General features: G+C 36.4%; 2 protein-coding genes and 2 non-coding genes across 5 annotated transcripts in view; 3 read left to right on the plus strand and 1 right to left on the minus strand.

Annotated features, from left to right (window-relative positions):
- The window catches only part of LOC129718443 (RING finger protein 17), a 580,234-nt gene that overhangs the window by 403,834 nt on the left and 157,016 nt on the right, over nucleotides 1–19,384 (plus strand). The window lies entirely within an intron of this gene.
- Trnap-agg (transfer RNA proline (anticodon AGG)) lies at nucleotides 3,010–3,081 on the plus strand. The gene has a single exon. It is a non-coding gene; the product is annotated as a tRNA-Pro (tRNA).
- LOC129718445 (uncharacterized) overlaps nucleotides 4,152–19,384 on the minus strand; it is a 150,558-nt gene continuing 135,325 nt past the window's right edge. For both annotated transcript variants that reach the window (XM_055669234.1, XM_055669235.1), the window contains exons 3-5: nucleotides 16,842–17,036; nucleotides 5,642–5,752; nucleotides 4,152–5,565 (exon numbers count right to left, since the gene is read on the minus strand). In XM_055669234.1, the coding sequence (XP_055525209.1) occupies nucleotides 5,336–5,565; nucleotides 5,642–5,752; nucleotides 16,842–17,036 (536 nt within the window). In that variant the 3' untranslated portion in view covers nucleotides 4,152–5,335. The remainder of the gene's footprint in view (nucleotides 5,566–5,641; nucleotides 5,753–16,841; nucleotides 17,037–19,384) is intronic.
- On the plus strand, nucleotides 6,037–6,109 carry Trnav-cac (transfer RNA valine (anticodon CAC)). The gene has a single exon. It is a non-coding gene; the product is annotated as a tRNA-Val (tRNA).

Below are 19,384 nucleotides of genomic sequence, written 5' to 3' on the forward strand. Positions count from 1 at the left end.
CGGGTGTTTATCGAAGATTATTATTGTCATTGAAAATATTAAAACGTCTTAACGAACACAGTCGTGAATTTGATTTTACAGCAGCGATTTTAACTTCTTCAGCCAGTCTTTATTCATCGAGGAAAAATTACTACCTATGAATGATCAACACTTATTTACTAGAAATTTGATTTAGATCAAAACGGGTTCTTTTGAGTATCATAAGTTATTGGTAAAAAGAGTTGCAAGTTTTCTCAATGAGCATTCATTAAATTTTCGTTTTTGTTTCTCGGTGCGCGGTTTTGTTTTTTTTCTCGCACACAGAAAGAAACAAACTTGTCGCTATCGTGAAAAATAACAAAACAATTAGAAATGCTCTAAATCACAACTGAAGAAGTTAAGATATTTTCCTGTCACTCGCCCAAACCTTGATAACAACTACCGAAAAACGTGTGATTGAGCTCTTGCTATATTGAGTTATTGAACCAAACGTTTTTATTTTTTCAAATACATGAAGTTATATGCTGGGCTGGAACTAACCTAGCATGAGTTTTATCGATTAAATGTCAAACAATTTTCAGATTTAAAATTTTCGGTTGAATCGTTCTGGGCTCCAATTAAAGATAGTTTCGTAAAGTTTGCTTTTTGCTTAGATAGGAAAATTTTACCAATTCGCTCAATTAAATGATTGTCTTGGTAGTGCAGCAAACAAAGGGTTGATTCGAATATGTATGAAATGACAGCGATTAAATAAAGATATCCATTCTTTTAGTATATATTATTATTTATAACGTTTTAACGTCTCAGCATCCAGAAATGCACTGTTAGATAAAATTGCAGCAAATACTAGAGTTGCAATTCTCTCTATTATTTGTTTTAATGGAATATAAGAATACCGTAGTCCAACGTCATGCGGTCGTGTCTTGAATACCACCCTCCTACTATTTTTGAAAAACAGTAATGGATTCGCACTATTTGAAAAAGAAGAGCGTAATGTCACTAAAAGCGAGGAGTCAAATTGACGCAGACTGTCTTTCTAGGGTTGAACTTCTGATTTTTGATCAATAGCGACAATTTCGATTACTAGAACGAAAACTCTGAATAACTAGCTGTCTTACGAATACATATTTTAGTTATAGGTAAGTCCTCATTTTTGCAGCATAATTAATTACCACCAGTTCCCTTATGGTGGTCCTGATGAACAATAGAACTAACAACAGACCTCGTTCGATTTTGGCACGATTCGTTTTTGGCACGGTTCAATTTAAGCACTGTTCGAATTTGGCACATATGTGCCAAAAACAAACGGTTTTTTATTTATATATTTTAGTTTTCTCGATTTTCCTTTAACCAATTTGAGTTCAATACCCGCCAAGAGAAAGGTATTATGGTCCCTAATGTTGCCAAGGAGGATGGCCGGAATCGGTCAACTGGTTCCGGATACATGGCCGGAACATGTTCCGGTAATATAATGGCCATGACCAAAACAATGATTACCATGCCTACCATATGCACCATGCTTCTAATTACTTTGGTGGTCATTTTAAGTGTCTAGGTCGCCATTGGCCACTTGCGCACCTATTCCGGTTTTGTTCCAGATACTACCAGATTATTGTACCAAAACCCACCTAGCGACACCTATAACGACTTGAAATCCAAAAACTAGTCCATTGGTGGCCATCGCTAGAGTCTAAGTCATCATAGCACACAAAAAAAGTAAAAAACTATGGTGAAGAAAAAACCGTTAGTTGTTGACATTGTTCGATATTAACAAGAAAAATTTTGACGTGTTGCCAAAATCGAACGGGGCCTGTACTTATCGCCATAAAATAGACTCGATATCCACACTGAGAGAAAAACACTTGAGAATTTCATAAGTTACAACTTATGAACATGCATAATTTTGATTTCATTAGACACTTATGCATTACATCTCAAGCTTATAAATTTCATAAGTATATTTTGGAATTTTCATATAAACGATATATGCATCCCATACGCGTAACTTATGATTTTCTTTAACGTCAACACTCTGAAAATTCCATAGTCATATCTTATTAAATCTGCAAAATGGCAGACCAGAATTTTTGTTCCTATTGCTAGTGCACCGTCAGATAAGTGTTTTAAGATATTGGATAAAGCTAAGCTGAAATTTGCACAGCTGGTGTCAGTTGTTGAAAATTGGAGCAAAAAAACTGTAAGTACATCTCTACAAATTCTACCATTATATCATGTCATCTATATTTATTCTAGCGACTATTAAAGAGGGCTTGTGATCATTAAAGAGGGCAACGCTGACGACATTCGGCAAGAGGAATCAAAGGCGAACTTGTGTCCCGAATTTCAAAACCTATATTTTATATATTTGCGATATTTGTGAGTAAAGAATAAATAAGATCTAGAGTAAATTTTTTTTTTAACAAAACATGTTAACATACCCTGGTATTATAAATTTTATGGCAGCAATTATGAGCTTTATAACAATCAACTAATGATATTCATATCAATCTCTTCATGGAGTTCATATTGAAAAGCTATGATTTTGATATGTCTGTTCTTATATCATGCATACATACGACCAATAAATTTTATAAGTATGACATATGAAAATTGTTAGTAGTCGAGAATAAAATTTCCCCTCCATTTCATAAGACAAACTTATGACTTCTATAAGGAATCCTTGTGGCGCAAAATCATAAGGGGTTCTTATGGAACTCAATAGTTATTTTCTCTACGTGCACCAGTGTTATACGCCTGCAAGATGCAAGCGTCACTAATGCTACCTAAGGTCTCTATGATAGAAAGATCTCAAACATTTAACCTTACCTTATAACCAACTTCGCCTTACATTTAACTTTCCACTGCTCAATCGCCACCAATTTATCCAACTACTGCATACCAAACTGGTTTATTTTTGCATTTCTGTTTTCACACAGTCGCATCCATTTAGTAGGCCTATGTGCTGGACTATATATAGAAACAGGCAAGCATGCAGCTTTCAAAGTACTATTTGCAACGAACCTCTTAACGGGCTCGTTGGTCTAGGGGTATGATTTTCGCTTAGGGTGCGAGAGGTCCCGGGTTCAAATCCCGGACGAGCCCACACGATCTTTTTTTCATATTTTTATTATAGTTATACAACAGTGAATACATCAGAATCTTCATCCTATTGTGAAAATAATTCGTTTATTGATCGTTGCTATTATTTTATTGTAAATTCATATACTGCCGATTAGATTAACTTCGGACACGCGAAACAAACATCATTAGTCGAATTGATCGAAAATTCGAGCTAAGGTAACGGGGGAATCACCTCTTAATACATTAGGCTTAAAAATACTGCATTCCTAACTCCTGCCTACGACTAGAGTAAAATTTTTTGACATGCAAAATTTCGAAGTCTTGCGTGTTTAATAAACTTGTTTGTTATTTTTGAACTGTATAAAATCATGGATTTATTTTTTCCAAAACTGCTGTGCGGATTAGGAACCAAAATCATATCACATTGTTTGTGCTTTCCGATGGTGGTTGGGTAAGTTTTGTTATTCTCGTTTTTACAAAATATGGCACTTGAAAAAAAAAACAAATAGGACGATTTAGTGCATTGATAGCGAATAGAAAAAAGGCAGACTTACCGAAAAACTATTTTATAAGCTCGTAAAGATTAATATAGTTTTATCGTACACTTGTGCGTTTGTAATGTTACTTTAGCTTTATGATGTGAGAAAAAACATGGAGTCGTTCTGTAAGCGTGTAAAACGTGCCACGTAAAATGCATAATAAAACCATCTAAAATGTGTAAATTTCGGTAAATTTCGATAAAAAGCCGCGCGAAAGATAAATAACATCGAGAATAAAAAAATATCTTTTCAACAAATTTGTATGCAAGGTAGGACGCTTGTAACTTGCATGCAAACTAATGTTGCAAAACAACACGTTATTATTACTATAGACTATCTCACAGAATCGCGTTATCGTTTTGTGCCAATCACAGTACCCATACAGAATTTGGTAAAATCGCAAATCTTAAGCAATCGGGATTCCAAATTTCCCTCAAATCTTAAATCCTATAACGGTGGGATTTCTCGAGAATTTTCGGATAGATTAAATCATCACTGCAGTATCTTAAACTAAATTTATTAGAAAATCTCTAACACAATTCTTACAGGTAAACTTTACAAAAATGCTCACCTTCACAGTTACGCTACCCTGCAACAACGCCTCATATTCGCAAAAACTCCAAATTATAGTCATACAAGCTAATTGGAAAACTTCTAATAGCTCTGTGAGTATTCGTCAACACTTGATCTTCGACATTGGAAAACTTTACTTAAAACTAATGTAGAACAAGGAAGAATATATGAAAATAAATTACACATTTGCGCACTCGAAGTTGCTTCAGATGAAAATTACGAGTTGGCAAACACTGTTTATTTACATTTGTATAGTGTGATGTGGAGCAACGCTGGTGTTCCTGTGTCATTTGAGCCAGATACAGAAAAAAAACTTCTTAAATAAACTCTAAGAAAGGTTTTTTCGCGCCGTACGCGAGCCTTTATCCAGGTCCTCGTTTCGTTTCGTAGTGCTAGAAATATCGCAGTCGCTTGAAAATTAGTTTCATTTACAGTTTGGCCTTACACTGATACTCATGGGAGGCCCTGGTGAGGGGGTGCGACGGTTATGGTGGGGTGTGTATGAACATTTTTGTGTTTGCTTTTATTTAATTTAAATTCAAATTCTGTGCTTGCCTTTCGTCGCTTCACAGACTTAACTATACATCTATTGCTAGAGCAATAGATTGGTTCATAATTTTACGCTACAATCAACATTTATCCTGAAGTTTCTTGTTTATTCTAACTGTAATTCTGCTCATAATACATCTAGTAATGTTTTAAAATGGCAATTTATAACGAAAAAAAATCACCCGTTGAACCAACCTACCATTGTTCTGAACGATTGCAGTTAGATTTTCTGAATGGGAAAGGTCGAAAGAAGAACTAACTTTACTTTCGCGTACAGCCGCGATTCGGCTCTTGAAAGTTGGCTTTGTACACATTCATACCTGCCGTGTCTCTCATCGTGACAGGACTTAAAATATTTAATATAAAACAATTTTGTGAAATGCTTGCTCTGTTGTACCCGGCAGTATCACGAAAGCCCTTCTACCGGATCCAGCCGTGAGACCGGTCGAGTTTGGGTACGGAATAAACCCTACTTGAAAATCACACACACCCAAGCTGCACTCTGCTCCTCATTCAAACTTCTTTTGATCACTCGCTCGCTCGGCGGATGCTGGTGGAATAGCACCCCACGTAGCGTTCTTTCCAGTACAAAAACACATTTCGAATAAAATGGCTCATTTGTTGAAAATGTCCTCAACTAGCTGTTTCGTTATAACCCGATGCTTCCGGGTCGGGTTCACCTTCGGACGCTGGTAGAGCCGGGCATTGATGGCGTACAGCCGCGGGGACAGATCGCACCGGACATTGAACCACCAGTCGCACACGAAGACGGCCTGCGAGAACTGGGTTCCGTTGGGGCACAGGAACGTCGCCTGCCGGCCGTCGATGTCGCAATAGTGCCAACCTAAAAGAGGCAATAAAACAGGCAGATATTATTCGTAGAATATCAACAATTTTGTTTTTTAATTTTCAATATTTACCTTGGCACCTGGTTTCCATGTCCGCAAAGAAGCCTGGATAGTCCTGCTCATCACAGTAGAAGTTAGTGTATGGTACAGCAGCCAAAATAGGATAGTCTGTTCCGGGGCGGCCTGGGGAAGAAGACGAGATGATTATTATTTAAATCTAAATTAATAAAATTATTTTTTATATTGTTCACGTTTTAAATAGCTAATATACTCTTGGCTTCCATATGACGGGTATAAGGCAACAATTAACGAATCCACCCTGTTTATTTATGCATATCATCCTAGTTTTTATTTTTAGCTCTAGTACTATACAAGCTTGATCACTTATACTTCTAACGAATAACGATATGGTTTAGAGGCTCACGCTGCTAAATGTGTTTGTGCACGGAGCATCACCTAGTACGTCAGTTTTCGTAGTGTAGTGGTTATCACGTCTGCTTCACACGCAGAAGGTCCCCGGTTCGAACCCGGGCGGAAACAGTCTCTTTTTTTCTATATGCTTTTTTTTTCTCTCACCTTCGTCAGATATAAAATTAATATTTTCAAATTTATTTCATTAAAAAGAAAATAGCAGACACAGATAAATTATGTATCGAACTCTTATTTTGGTCCTTTATTGGAGTGCATTTATTCCCCTCCGCAACCTTTTTATGCTCGCATGTTTATTATTAGGATTTATTTTCATTCAGTTCGCCTTATTCGGTTTGTCTGTCGCGAGTTCAGTATGAAAAATGGATATAATAGTGAGTAAAAAGAAAGCAAATTGCACCCATTTTCCCATTGATGTTTGGGCTGAAAAAAAAAAGACACGGAAAGACTGGAATTGAGGTTTGACTCATATAAAATTCGGAATCGTTGTTTATTTGACACGCGTATCTGCTATGGATTTTGACAGCAAATTTGTTTTGAAAATCTAGAAAAGGTAATGTATAATTTGTATTTGTATTTGTATTTGTATTTGATCGTATAATGATCGGAACAATTTTTGATTCGCAAAATTTAACAAAATTTAACAAAAGTTAAAGGGTATGTGCTTGGGTGCACAAACGTAGGCTTGGCGTGGGACTATTGTGGGTGTAATAATTTCATTCATGCCATAGCCATAGTATATAACACACACCAAATGTACAAATACCATACACAACAATCCATGAACAAAAAAAAAACACACACATGTCATAAACCATAGCATACAAACTAATAGGAAAAATAATTAACTTGTTGCCTATAAAAGTATTCTGTCATAAATAAATTTGCCTCGTATGAATGCATTTTGCACACACACGTTACTCACACACACACTCACACACACATTCACACATACGTCACTCACGCACACATTCACACACACACACACACACACACACACACACTCACACACACACACACACGCGCTACTCACACACACACACACACACACACATACACACACACATACACACACACACACACGCTACTCACACACACACGCTACTCACACACACACGCTACTCACACACACACACATACACACGCTACTCACACACACATACACACGCGACTCACACACACACACACACACATACACACGCTAACGCTACTCAGACACACACTTGGTATACGACACACTATACCTACACAAATTACTATCGGCAGCATCCAAACGGCTTCCAAGCAGAGCTGCCATTTTCACAGATTTTTCTGTAAAATCACAAATTTTCTTCCTTTTTCAAATCAAAGAATCTGTAATCACAGATGACAGATATTTTTGGAAAATAACAGATTTTCACAGATTCCCATAAATGCCGGAAATAACAAATTACCTACATTTTTTCTACAAACCAAACTCATTAATTCGAAGGTACGATTTTCCGGAAGCTCAAATAATCATCCGTACAAAATAGTTCGATTATCCGGAGTCATTCTTTTCGCAAATTTCGAATTCGTTTACAATTCCGACATTTGCCTTTTTATCGATTCCATCTAGGAATGCTAGTTTTTCGCGACATATGCTGCTTAGTTAACCTAATGAAGTGTGCAGAGAGGTGACCTGATTGAATCACCTCATTATGATTGAATTTACGATATTTTGGCGTTCCTGACTAAATCATAGCCTCTTTCTCTGATACGCAGCTTATCTAGTCTCAATGCCAACCTGAAAAACACTTCGTTGAAAAACAAGTTGACTGTTCCAATGCAATTTTAAAAGCTAAATAGTTAATTCAGTCGAGTGGAGAAAAATTTAATGTTCATATTAAGCATTTCAATCAATCTCGTTTTGTTTTTAAACAAATAATCATATCCCAGATATGATCACAGATTTTTTTTTCTCTGGTCACAGATTTTCACAGATTTTTGTCGTCAAAACACAGATTTCGACACGGCAACTCTGCTTCCAAGTCTTCCAATGGTCCCTTCCAACGGCTTCCAATGGTCCCCAGTGCCGATCACGTCCAGTTTCGGGCTGTATTCCAACAACGATATCTGAATTAGATTACCACTGGTGGGGTCCAACTCAGATCGAAGGCCGAACTGTTCGCCTTGACGGTCGACCAGGGAATGATCTTCTCTTAACACGGAATGTCCTTTTATAGCATCACTCAGTGTGGGGAACTTGGTTGTTTGGGGGAAAAACCAATCACGTGGATGCATCTCTGCTTTCATTCTTCGTCGCTTACGTTGGGTGATGAATGCGATGCCAATTAGCTGGCATTGCTAGCCAATGACTGAATGCGTGAAATCATTTCGTCTATGTTTTTGAAGTCTGCGTTAGGGAAATATAGCAATCGTATGAAAAATGTATGTGGATTTTCGACCTTCAAACTTTCCCGTATTTTCCACGGAGTGATGATAAAATGGCAACTAAAATTATCATGTTTTACAAATCTTGTATGTTTTAGCTTTCCAACGGTATATTAACTATTGAAGTCGGAACAGTTGTTAGAGCGCTGTTAGCATCTAAAATCTTCCATTCCGCCAACCAAAAACGTTACATGTTCAATCCAGTTTTCCCAGAATGTGCCTTAGTATAGTGAAGAAAGACGTAGTCCCACGTCAAAACAAAATCAGCAAAAGCTTCAAATAATTTCTCCTGATGCTACTTAGAAAGTTTCATTAGGATTGTTTAAGTATTTCTATTAATGAAAAAGTTTTTTTTCCTCGTCAGCTTCCAGTGAAGCGTTAAGTCATATCAAAATATAAAACTTGCTTACCTCTACTTTTTTTAGGAAAAGAAACCCCACGAAAATATCTGCCTCGGGCCCCCAGTATCTAAATCCGGCCCTGATTTTGATATGAGTCAAGCTCAACTTCAAACTCAAGAATAATGAACTATCTTCATTTAGATATAAAAATATTGTTTGTATTGAAAAAGTTTATTGGCCTTAAAACGGAAGTGAAATTAAAAAGTCTGAGCCCGTCAGCTTATATGAAAATTACGAACCACTAGTACGTGTGCTGTACTCTATACTATGGTATACACTAAAGTCGCTTTTTACGCAAGGGATACGTGCCGCGTAAAAAGAAACCGCGTAAATTTCGGAATCCGAGTGAAGAAAATACGGAATCCGCGTAAGAAAAAATACCGCGTAAGAAAAAAATACCGCGTAAATTTCGGAATCTGCGTAAAAAAAACCGCGTAAGTTCCGGAATCCAAATACACTAAGGTCGCTTTTTACGCGGGTTTTTTACGCGAATTCCGGAATTTACGCGTTTTTTTTTACGCGGATTCCGGAATTTACGCGTTTTTTTTTTACGCGGATTCCGGAATTTACGCGGTTTTTCTTTACGCGGTTTCTTTTTACGCAGCACGTATCCCCCGCGTAAAAAGCGACTTTAGTGTACTTCAAATAGTACAAGGTATACATCCCTACTGTTGCATGAAATGGTGACGGGGGACCAAACACTGGAATTAGAGGGATTTTTAGTTAGTTTAGTATAGAGTCCACAGACAGAATCAATTCATGAGTTCAGTGACTTACGTATTTTTATTCTCAGCCTCTTAACAACACTCGAAAGAATTTCGTTTACACTTGGCGATATCTTGTCTGTCGTGTTTTTTATGCAAACAACATTTATTTGAAAAGGCACAAGCGTATCGTTATTGTTGAAGACCCAAAAATTTCTCGTAATGCGTCTAAAGCAGAATTACCTCTATTTCCTCAACAACCAAATCGAACGATACTTACGTTATCATAATGAATGGTTTTGTCTTATTGTGCTCTGATTTAATCTATTTTTTATATGAATCTTACTCTGAAAATAATTTCGAAACCGTTACCGTTAGGGAAACATGAAAAAATATGTCAAACAAAGTTATCAAAAAGTTCCTGCAAAAAATGGTAGTAATCTGCAATTACAACGGAGATAAAGTTTGAAAGCCCGAGTAACAATTCTATAGCTACTTGGTTTTCTAACGGTTTTATCACAGCAATGAATATTACCAACGGTTTTATGGCGGTCAAACCCGTTGCCAAAAATAGCAAGTCGTAATGAACACTGATAGCTGTCAATAAAACTCTAATAAAACTTCCAATAAAACCGGCAAGAGTCAATGCGATTTTGCTTTATTATTGGTTTTATTATTACTATCTATTGCCCCTTAAAACCATTCCAGCTTGCTGTCATATAACATAGAAACCAGTTTTATTGCGGTCATTCAAATGCCCAGTTTTAACCTGTCAAACTTGTAAACAAATATATGCAGGCAATGATATACATAAAGGTGAGACAAAAGCAGCTGAGTTGGTTCAGTGTGATGCAGAATTCTGTCGCAGTCTCCGTAAGATGTGTGTAAAATGCTTTAGAGCATCTTGCAGCGCATTTGTGAACATTGATGACGTAGAACTCCAAAAATCTAATAAAGTAACACAGCAAACTTAGTACTTTTTGGTAGTTTTTTTTAAATTTTATCGCCAGTTTGTCTTGTTTTGGTTGAAAATAATTTCCTATGTCGTTAAATTATGCGTCCTTAAAAATAAGGTAGGGGCAAGACACTATTGATATATTTCGAAATATATTCAATATTCAATTAAACTAAGTATGTATCGTTAAATTTTTCGTGCACCTCTCTATTTATATCAAAGTTTGTCGATTCCTCATTATCGTCGGTGTGACGTCAGATTTTTCATAAAAATAAAGTTGTCTAGGCCTCAGGGATTTACCATATTTTTCTCTAATAATGCAGGCATCCAACCTATGCCGCACCTTACAACATATATATCATTGAACTAGGCTTATTGCGGCTACGATTAATGCCAACTAATTACCAACCGCGCCATATTGATATTTTTGAAACTTTTTATAATCTTGAAACGAAAATCGAATCGTCGTTTGACTAACAAATAAATTGAATATCCAAAGTTGATTTTGATCTATCTCTGTATTGAAGAACACGGCTAGATTTTTTTTCCGAAAAACTGAGCTGAAACAATCCAATTCATTTTTGCTAACAATGAGATCATTTTTGTAAGCCCTTACTATTCTGATGGCGCATAAATTTTAAGCGCCTATGATCTCAAAATGCACGACAAAATTTCATGCGCATATGCTTGAGAGCTACAAAACCTACCAAAAATCCCTCCTTATTCCTTATCTTTCTACAATATCACCATCAAACAAAATCGATTGCACGATGATAACCAACACAGGTGAAACATTTCTCCCGCGACGAGAGATTTCCTTATTAAAAAAAGTGGCGTGATGTTCTGGTGTGTGTGCAGGAACGGCACAACAAATCAACTTATTACGGTTGCTGTCAAGCAATGAAAAGTTGATTTGGATTTATTGTGGCAAGTAGCAGAGCGCAATAATGCAACCAAACTTATTGCGCTCTTAAAGAGGTAATGCCAGTTGCTTATAGTATGCGGTACTCTTTCCATGTGGTTTTAAAGCAGTTTTATTGCCATTCTTATAATTGATTCAATAAGCTTGGCAAGGGTGGGCCACTTGGCTGTAAAGCAAACTTATAGCGGTTATCAGGAGGTTCTGATAGTATTTTTAGTTCTAACAGCAATTTTGCGAAATTGGTCATGAAAACCGCTAAAAGAATGCAGTACGACTTAAATTGTTACTTGGGAGGTTTATTCTAATTTTTTGCTTGACAAGTTTATTTTCATTTGCCAACAATTATATTCACTGTATTATGAAGACAGCTAATATACGTATATTTTTTGTAAAATTAAAAATGAAAAAATAAAATATCAAAGTTGAAATGTAAAAATGATTCTCAATAAATCTTAGTAAATAGACAAAAAAATCACGTGCTTTGGTCGAAGATAAAATGAAATAAAGAAATCTATACAGTTATACCTCGATTTTACGCACCTTCTTGTTTTTGAAATGTGCGTAAAATCGAATTGTTCATAAAATCGAATCAGAATTTTTAATTTTTTTCAAAGTCAAAAATCAACTTCCGTGATCAGAAATGTGCAAGAAAACATGTGAGGGTCATCCAATTAGTATGTAATGTTCGATAGGGGGGTTGGAAAGCTTGACAACTCATAGAAACAATATTAAGGATCCAAAAAAGAGAGTGAAATAGAAGCGGGGTCGATGAAGGTAATTATTTGCGTTACGTAAATAATAGACGTTCTCTAATGTGCCGTGGGAAACTCACCCAGAACATAAGCAAAATGCTTGAAAGGAATTACTTGAAAAAAAATGAAATGGGCGTGTGTGTATGTGAGTATATATGTGTGTTTGCGTGTGTATGTGTGTGTATGTGTGTGTATGTGTGTGTATGTGCGTATATGTGTGTGTGGATGTGCGTATATATGTGGATGTGCGTATATATGTATGTGCGTACATGTGTGCGCGTATGTGTGTGTGTATATGTGTGCGCGTATATGTGTATGTATATGTGTGCGTATATGTGTGCGTATATGTGTTTGTGTGTGTATGTTTGTGTGTGTGTGTGCGTGTGTGTATGTGTGTATGTGTGTATGTGTCTGTGTGTGTGCGAGTGTGTGTGCGTGTGTGTGAGAGAGAGGATATGTGTGACTCACACATTTATTTTTACCCATATACTAATGCTAAGGAGGCATTGAAAACAGCTCCTCTAGCTTGTAACAGTACACGTTTTATATAAAAGTTTTAGTAAATTACTCCAAAAGAGATTGTGTGCGTACGACATCAAATATTTTACGCGTTAGACACGTGTACAACCTTAAAAAAGTTCACTGTTTCGCAAAAGAGGTCTTGTTGTTACTGTCTCCCGGTTTTCGGCAGGTTTCGCAGTCTATATAGACGGCCCTCTATTAGTGAACCATGTCTAATATATATAACCCTTCATTACGCACAATTTAATGAAGAAAACATACGAATTTAAAATGTGTTTGAAAAAAGTGTGCGTAAAATCGAGGTAAAATGTGCGTAAAATCGAGGTAAAATGTGCGTAAAATCGAAGTACTCAAAATCGAGGGTGCGTATAATCGAGGGTGTGTATAATCGAGGTATAACTGTTACTTATAATCGTTGCAAAAATTCAACTCTTGTTCAACTTATGGGTTTTATGATAACCATATTCATTGGATAAACTTTCAATCACCATAAGCAGCCGCATTGCACTTTCTCCTTGATTGCATGCGAATAGGTTGCTGCAATGATAGACGACGAGAGTTTTCTTTCAAGACATCAGTTTTTATTACGCTCTAACAGCAGGTTTAGAAATTATTCGAGGGAAAGGGTTGTTTCAAACTTTGCTATAAACCCTTACCTTCGAGACATCAAATCAGTCTAAGTTCATGGCAGCAAACATACTGCTGGGATGGGGCGACTCTGTGAATTTTTTTTTTTATATTGCTACAGAGAATGGTTGGTGTCTTTTCATATCGTCTGTGCTCGCATGTGATTGGTTCATTGTTCGCGTAATATTGTCCTTGAAAATAATGATAACTAGCGTATTAAAAGATTGTCCTACATCCTATCTATCCATATTGGTTATGGTTACCCATCATGTAGTTATGCTGTTATTATCATTTGAAATCTGACGGAACCTTTACCAGTTTCATTTTCAATTTTACAGAAATCATCTCAGTACAGAAAACAAAGCCATAAAGCCATGTCACGTCAAAATTTGACCGGAAGTGTTGCCAGTTGCTTGGATATTCATAAGGAATTTTTTTTTCATTAATTTTGAACTTTTAAATTCTAACCTAAACCAAATTTTGAAGTTATTGGAAGCCAAAATGACTCCCGATAATCGAACCATTTTCTCCGTAAAATCAAGCCTTCTAATAACCGTGTCTGCGGATAATCGAGTTCGATCTGTATAACAAAAAGAAAAGGTTTGAATCTCAGTAGAAATCTGATCATTCAATATCAAAGGGGGAACTTTTCCTCAGACTCTTTCACACCAAAACTTCACTCCAGACTAAAATAATCGTATCTAAACCTCCAGAAATTTTATCCACCCATAGTATGTTTATCCGCTTTAGTAACATGCTTGAGGCGATGCACAGTGGTCCAATGAGGCAAAAAGTGGAGCCTAATTCCATAGCGCCTTTCACCTTCATCCTAGCTTCATGCAGGGATGTTACGAATGTGATTTTTCAGACATCTGCAGATGCGGATGCGGATATGTGATTACGGATGCAGATGTTGATGCGGATGTCAATTTTCATTCCGCATTTGCAAATGCGGATGCGGATATCCGTTACATCCCTACTTCATAGTGTCTTCGGAACAAATGTTTGTATGAATGACCCGCCTAATCGAAAATTGTTAAAAAATATGAAAAGTTCACTATTCTTAATTAAAAAAAATAACTTTTTTGTGTTAAGAGATAGATGAATAGTTTATTCAGCAAAGTTGTAGAAGATTCAAACATATGAAACTTTGTCGAACAAATGAAAATCCTATCTTTTTTAGGTACAAAGTTATAAAGTATATTACATGGAGCTTACTTAAAAGTTAGTTTTTTGTACTTAATTTTTGTTAGTTGCATTTTGAACAAAGGTGTTGGAATTGTTGGGGCACACAAAACACACATTTTTGCCAAAGATTATATATCTCCAGGACAAAGTTATATCATATTTTAGCTTATTTTTTCGATAACTTCAAGAACGTATAGGTTAAAAAGAGGCAAGTGGAATCATGATGTAAATACTATTTTAGAATGTGCAAAAATATGAAACTTTGCTGAACAATCAAAATTCCTATCTTCATTGGGTACAGGATTACAGAGTATGTTCTATAAAAGTTACTTAAAAATTAGTTGTTTGTGCTTAACTTTTGTTAGTTACATTTCACAAGAAAACGTTGTTCTTAAGAAGCATTTGGACATACAAAACACACGTTTTTGCTGAAGGTCACACATCTCCAGGACTTTTCCTTACAAAGTTATAGCATGTTTAGCTTATTTTTTCTAGCTTAATTTTCTAGCTCAATTTTCTTATCAGTTATTTTTAGACTGTGTTATAAATATATAACCATAATCAGGGAAAAAATGTACCACGCGATGACAGTTTTTTATGACAGTCGAGAACGTTCCTCTATGACAGTAGTTGTATTGGCAACATAAAGACAGTCGACAGAAAACATGTTGTTTGGTTGCATATAACATTCGGTATGCGATACACACATCTTTCAGTACACAGCCGCTCTATTGGCGAGTACCGGTACCGAGCAGTCTGTATTTAACTTTTTACTCTTATACTTCCTACAGCCTTTTTCAACAGACGTCACACGACATCCTTCATAGGCAAATAAAAAAAGGGAAAAAATGTCTCCGGTGGATTTGAGCTGTTACCGAAACGTACTGTTAGTGCTGATACGAACGATTTATAAAAAAACAGCTTCTTCTCTCTTCTACATTCTTTATTCCGAAAACATTCTTCAAATAATACCAAATCGACGCACGAAATGCATTTTTCGTTTTCTTTTGTGATGCTCTTGTGAACAAACAGCAAAAGAAAAAGTATTATGAGAACATTCTGTGTATTCTGAGACATTAAAAAAGGTTGTACTCTTGAGATGCCTGACCATAATTTAAAAACAAGAAAGGGTTTTTGGCTGAAAATGGTAATTTTTACAAAAAAGGTCTGGGTCCCACGGAGCAAGGAGAGGTACAATCGATACTATAGTTGGGATTTTTGCATTTTTTTTACCTGTATGGACTTCTTCAGTGCGACCAGAATCGTTGATCTATTGTGGGATAATTTTTTGCTCAGTGACCTTATATGAAAAACTCCCCAAACTTTAGGTCAAATCTGAGAAGGTTGTTAACACGTCTGTACTATTTTGCACAATTGAGATTTTAAATATTTAGTGTGACTTAATTGGAAGAAATCGATTTTTTTAGAGCTTTCGGTTTTGTTTTCAATACATAAATATTCATCAAGAGTATATCGATCAAATAATACAGGGATGCCACTGCGAAAAGAATAGGCTAAAGAAGTGAAAAGCTTCAAAATACACTGGAAGCCAAAAGATGTACCAAACAATGAAAGATAAACTAATCTCAAATTGACTCTAAATAAAACAAATAGAAACTCAAACAAAGGTAAATTTTACCTTTAACGTAACATCGCTAGTACATAAAACTAAAACTAAAACAAATGAACAGCACGTTGTTACTGAGCAGAAAAAGGATGATTGAAAAAAAGAGAAAGTGGGAAAAAATCGAACAAAGTATAATGAGAACGAAAATTAAGCAATAAAATTTTCTATTTATTGTAATTTCAATTCGCTTCAAAGCTTCACAAAAACTTTCGTTGAACTCAATCGAAATTTTAAAAAAAGCTTGACACGTAAATCAACCCCCAGGAAACTTTCCGTTTGTCGCTGTACACTGCAACACCACCGGATGCAATTTGCCTTCGCGTACGTACTGCTGCAGTGTGCCACTTTTCCGGTTGGCACGCGCTTCGGATAAATAAATAATGGCTATACACGATGTTTCACTAATGGGCGTAATGCGCGCGCTATCTCTTTCCCATTCTTCTGCATCATACATCCAGCCCAATTTGCTTCAAAACCTATCGCCTAGAAACATGGTTGATGGCCGCGTTTTTCAGCTACTCTGAAAAAGAATTTCTTGTGTACTTTTTGCTTTCCACGTTTTGGCACTGTGTCCAGCAATGTGAAAGAATGAAAAAAACTTGCTAATTGCAAAGTGAATTCGAATATAAATTAATTATTGCGAAATAATCCTGCGGGCAAATATGTATGTGAATTTAACTTAATTAATATCGTACGAAATGGCCTTTTGCGAAAGTTTTTCCAGTAAACTCACCAGGAATCGACTTTCCCAGCTCGAGATACTCTTGCACCGAGGGGCTCAGGAATCCGGGTGGTATTACCGGCGAGTCATCTCCTGCGGATTCTCCGTTGTCCAGATTTTGGCTCGGTTCCGCATCGACCCGGGTAGGCAGCACCGAAACGCGGGGCTTACGGCCACGTTTGGTCCGCACATTTTCCTCGCGACCGTCTGCAGAAGATAACAAAAGAGAAGAGTTATTAATCCATTCCCATAGCCTTGTTAGCGATTGTGTAATGGTTCTGCAAGCTTAGAAAAGGTAGGTTATGACAACATCCCTACTGTCAAACTTTCGTATCTTTATATTTTATCAAAACATTCGTCGGCTTGTGATCGCGTGCTTTAGCGGGCAACCGTGCTCATCTTCGCTTACTTACGCAACTTTGACCCCTTACCTTACGGGTTCCTCACACGGTCGTTTCTTCAGGATTGTAAGTGACGCAAAACTGGACATTCAACGTACCGCCCACCGTTTCGTGGTCGGCGAGGGTACGAGAGCTGGTGATGAGGGAGAAAAGAAGACGCGATATCGCCTGTGAGAAGGCAGGCTAGTTTGGCCTCAGCCACATTCCTCCTATTGAATTTGTCCATACTTTTGTGCATCGTCGAGCATCAACATTTGGTTTGTAAAAAAGCAGCGCCTGTCTTGTTGAGAGTTTTATGTCACTGCTCTGGCAGTGCAGAAAAACCTGTACAGCCTGATTCGGCTAGTTTTGCATCTAGGTGCTGTCTTCGAGTTTAAGCCCGATGCCAAGAAGTTAGGTGTGATTTACACGTAAGCTCTGTTTAACACGAGATTTAACCTGATTTAAATCCAGATCACGTAGGTAATGAATTCAGAAGATTACGAAAAAGAACACCACAGATCAGTGTAAACCTTAACGTTTAAACATTGAAAGTAAGTCGAACGACAAAATATGACAAAAAAAGTTGAATGAGCCGAAGCTATACTCATTTATCCCTAGTATTTGTGAAAGATGAGCGATGAAAAACGCCTTGACACGCATTGTTTTACGAATGCATCTGCTGGCAATTCGCACAGAAACTGTGCGATATGACACACTGCTCGTCAAAAGACTTTTGGCACCGGGGTTTATTGACGGGTTTTGGCTGAACCAACATTGGTCAACGGTTCAATGCTGAAAAACATGCGACGCGACCGAATCGTGTTGTTCTCTTGTTGGTTTGACAATACTGGCAGGCGGCAGACAATGAGAAATCGTTAATAAGGGTGTCAGTTTTTATTGATTGATGAATTATGAGTTCCTCTCGTTTAGCATTTATTAAACATTTTAACAGAGGCTTTTAATCTTAGGTTGAAGGTCTGTTTCGTCGCTTAGAAAACGCCAACCGTGCCAATAATCGAAATAAGGTCAGCTTCAAACCGCAAAAATTTCAAAATAGAAATATACCTCACTCATGTATCATATACAAGATTCAATCACTAGCGATACTCGTGGCACAAACTGATATAGAACGCTGGTAATTGAGTCTGCAACTCGTGTGAAAACAACTCTCTGTTACGTAGAATATTAAAAAATTGGTACAAATTTGCTTTGGATTAATCGTTGTTTTCAAAATTGTGTTTTCAGAAGCAATTTTATATTCAACTAGTTGAATGTTCCCGGCGATGCTCGCGATTAAAGGTTTCAAAATTCAGAACGTTTTTAATATTTCATTTAAAATTTTAATGTAAAAAACCATGATTTTGCATGCTTTACGAAATTTTATGAATAATATTTCAATATTAAATAAACAGTTATCTTTTTTTTCCAAATGTCTTTCCTGGATATCATCTAACATCTTAATTTAAAATAAATCACATGTCACCACTTCAGATTTCGATTTGGAGGCAAATCCAGCACAAAAAGTCATGATTTTGCATGTTTCACGTAGTTTTGTGAACAATATATAAATTTTTATTAGTTTTTATACCTATTATTTCTCCTCAGAGGTCCTTCCTGAACATTACCGAACATTTTAATGTAAAAAAATCACTTGTCATCGCTTTGAACTTTAATTTAAAGGCGAATTGAGCCTAAAAGTCATGATTTTGCATGTTCTACGTAGTTTTGTGAGCAGTATTTCAATTTTACGTAAACATATTTCTTTTATTATTCTTCAAATGTTTTTTCCTGAATATCAACTAACATTTCTTTTCTGAAGTTCACGAATCTTCTCATGTAAAAAAACTACATGTCACCGCTTATTTTTTTGATTTCAAACGATTGAAAACGATACGATATTTACGTATTTTTTCTCAAATGTCTTTCCTGAACATCACGAATCTTCTCATGTAAAAAAACTACATGTCACCGTTGTTTTGCAGTAGAATACTTCTCTCAGGAAGTTCGGCTACATAGGGATGTGAAATGAAAATCTAAAACCGAAAAAAGTGAAAAATATGTCCAATTTCAAATGCTAATAAATCGGTTAGTATTCGATGGATTTCCTTCGTTCTTGCAGCAATAGATTGGAAAATCTTCTAAGATTCTTCCCAAAATAAGATGATTGTAATT

This window comes from Wyeomyia smithii, chromosome 1 (assembly GCF_029784165.1).
Source record: "Wyeomyia smithii strain HCP4-BCI-WySm-NY-G18 chromosome 1, ASM2978416v1, whole genome shotgun sequence".
NCBI classification, from domain to species: Eukaryota; Metazoa; Arthropoda; class Insecta; order Diptera; family Culicidae; genus Wyeomyia; species Wyeomyia smithii.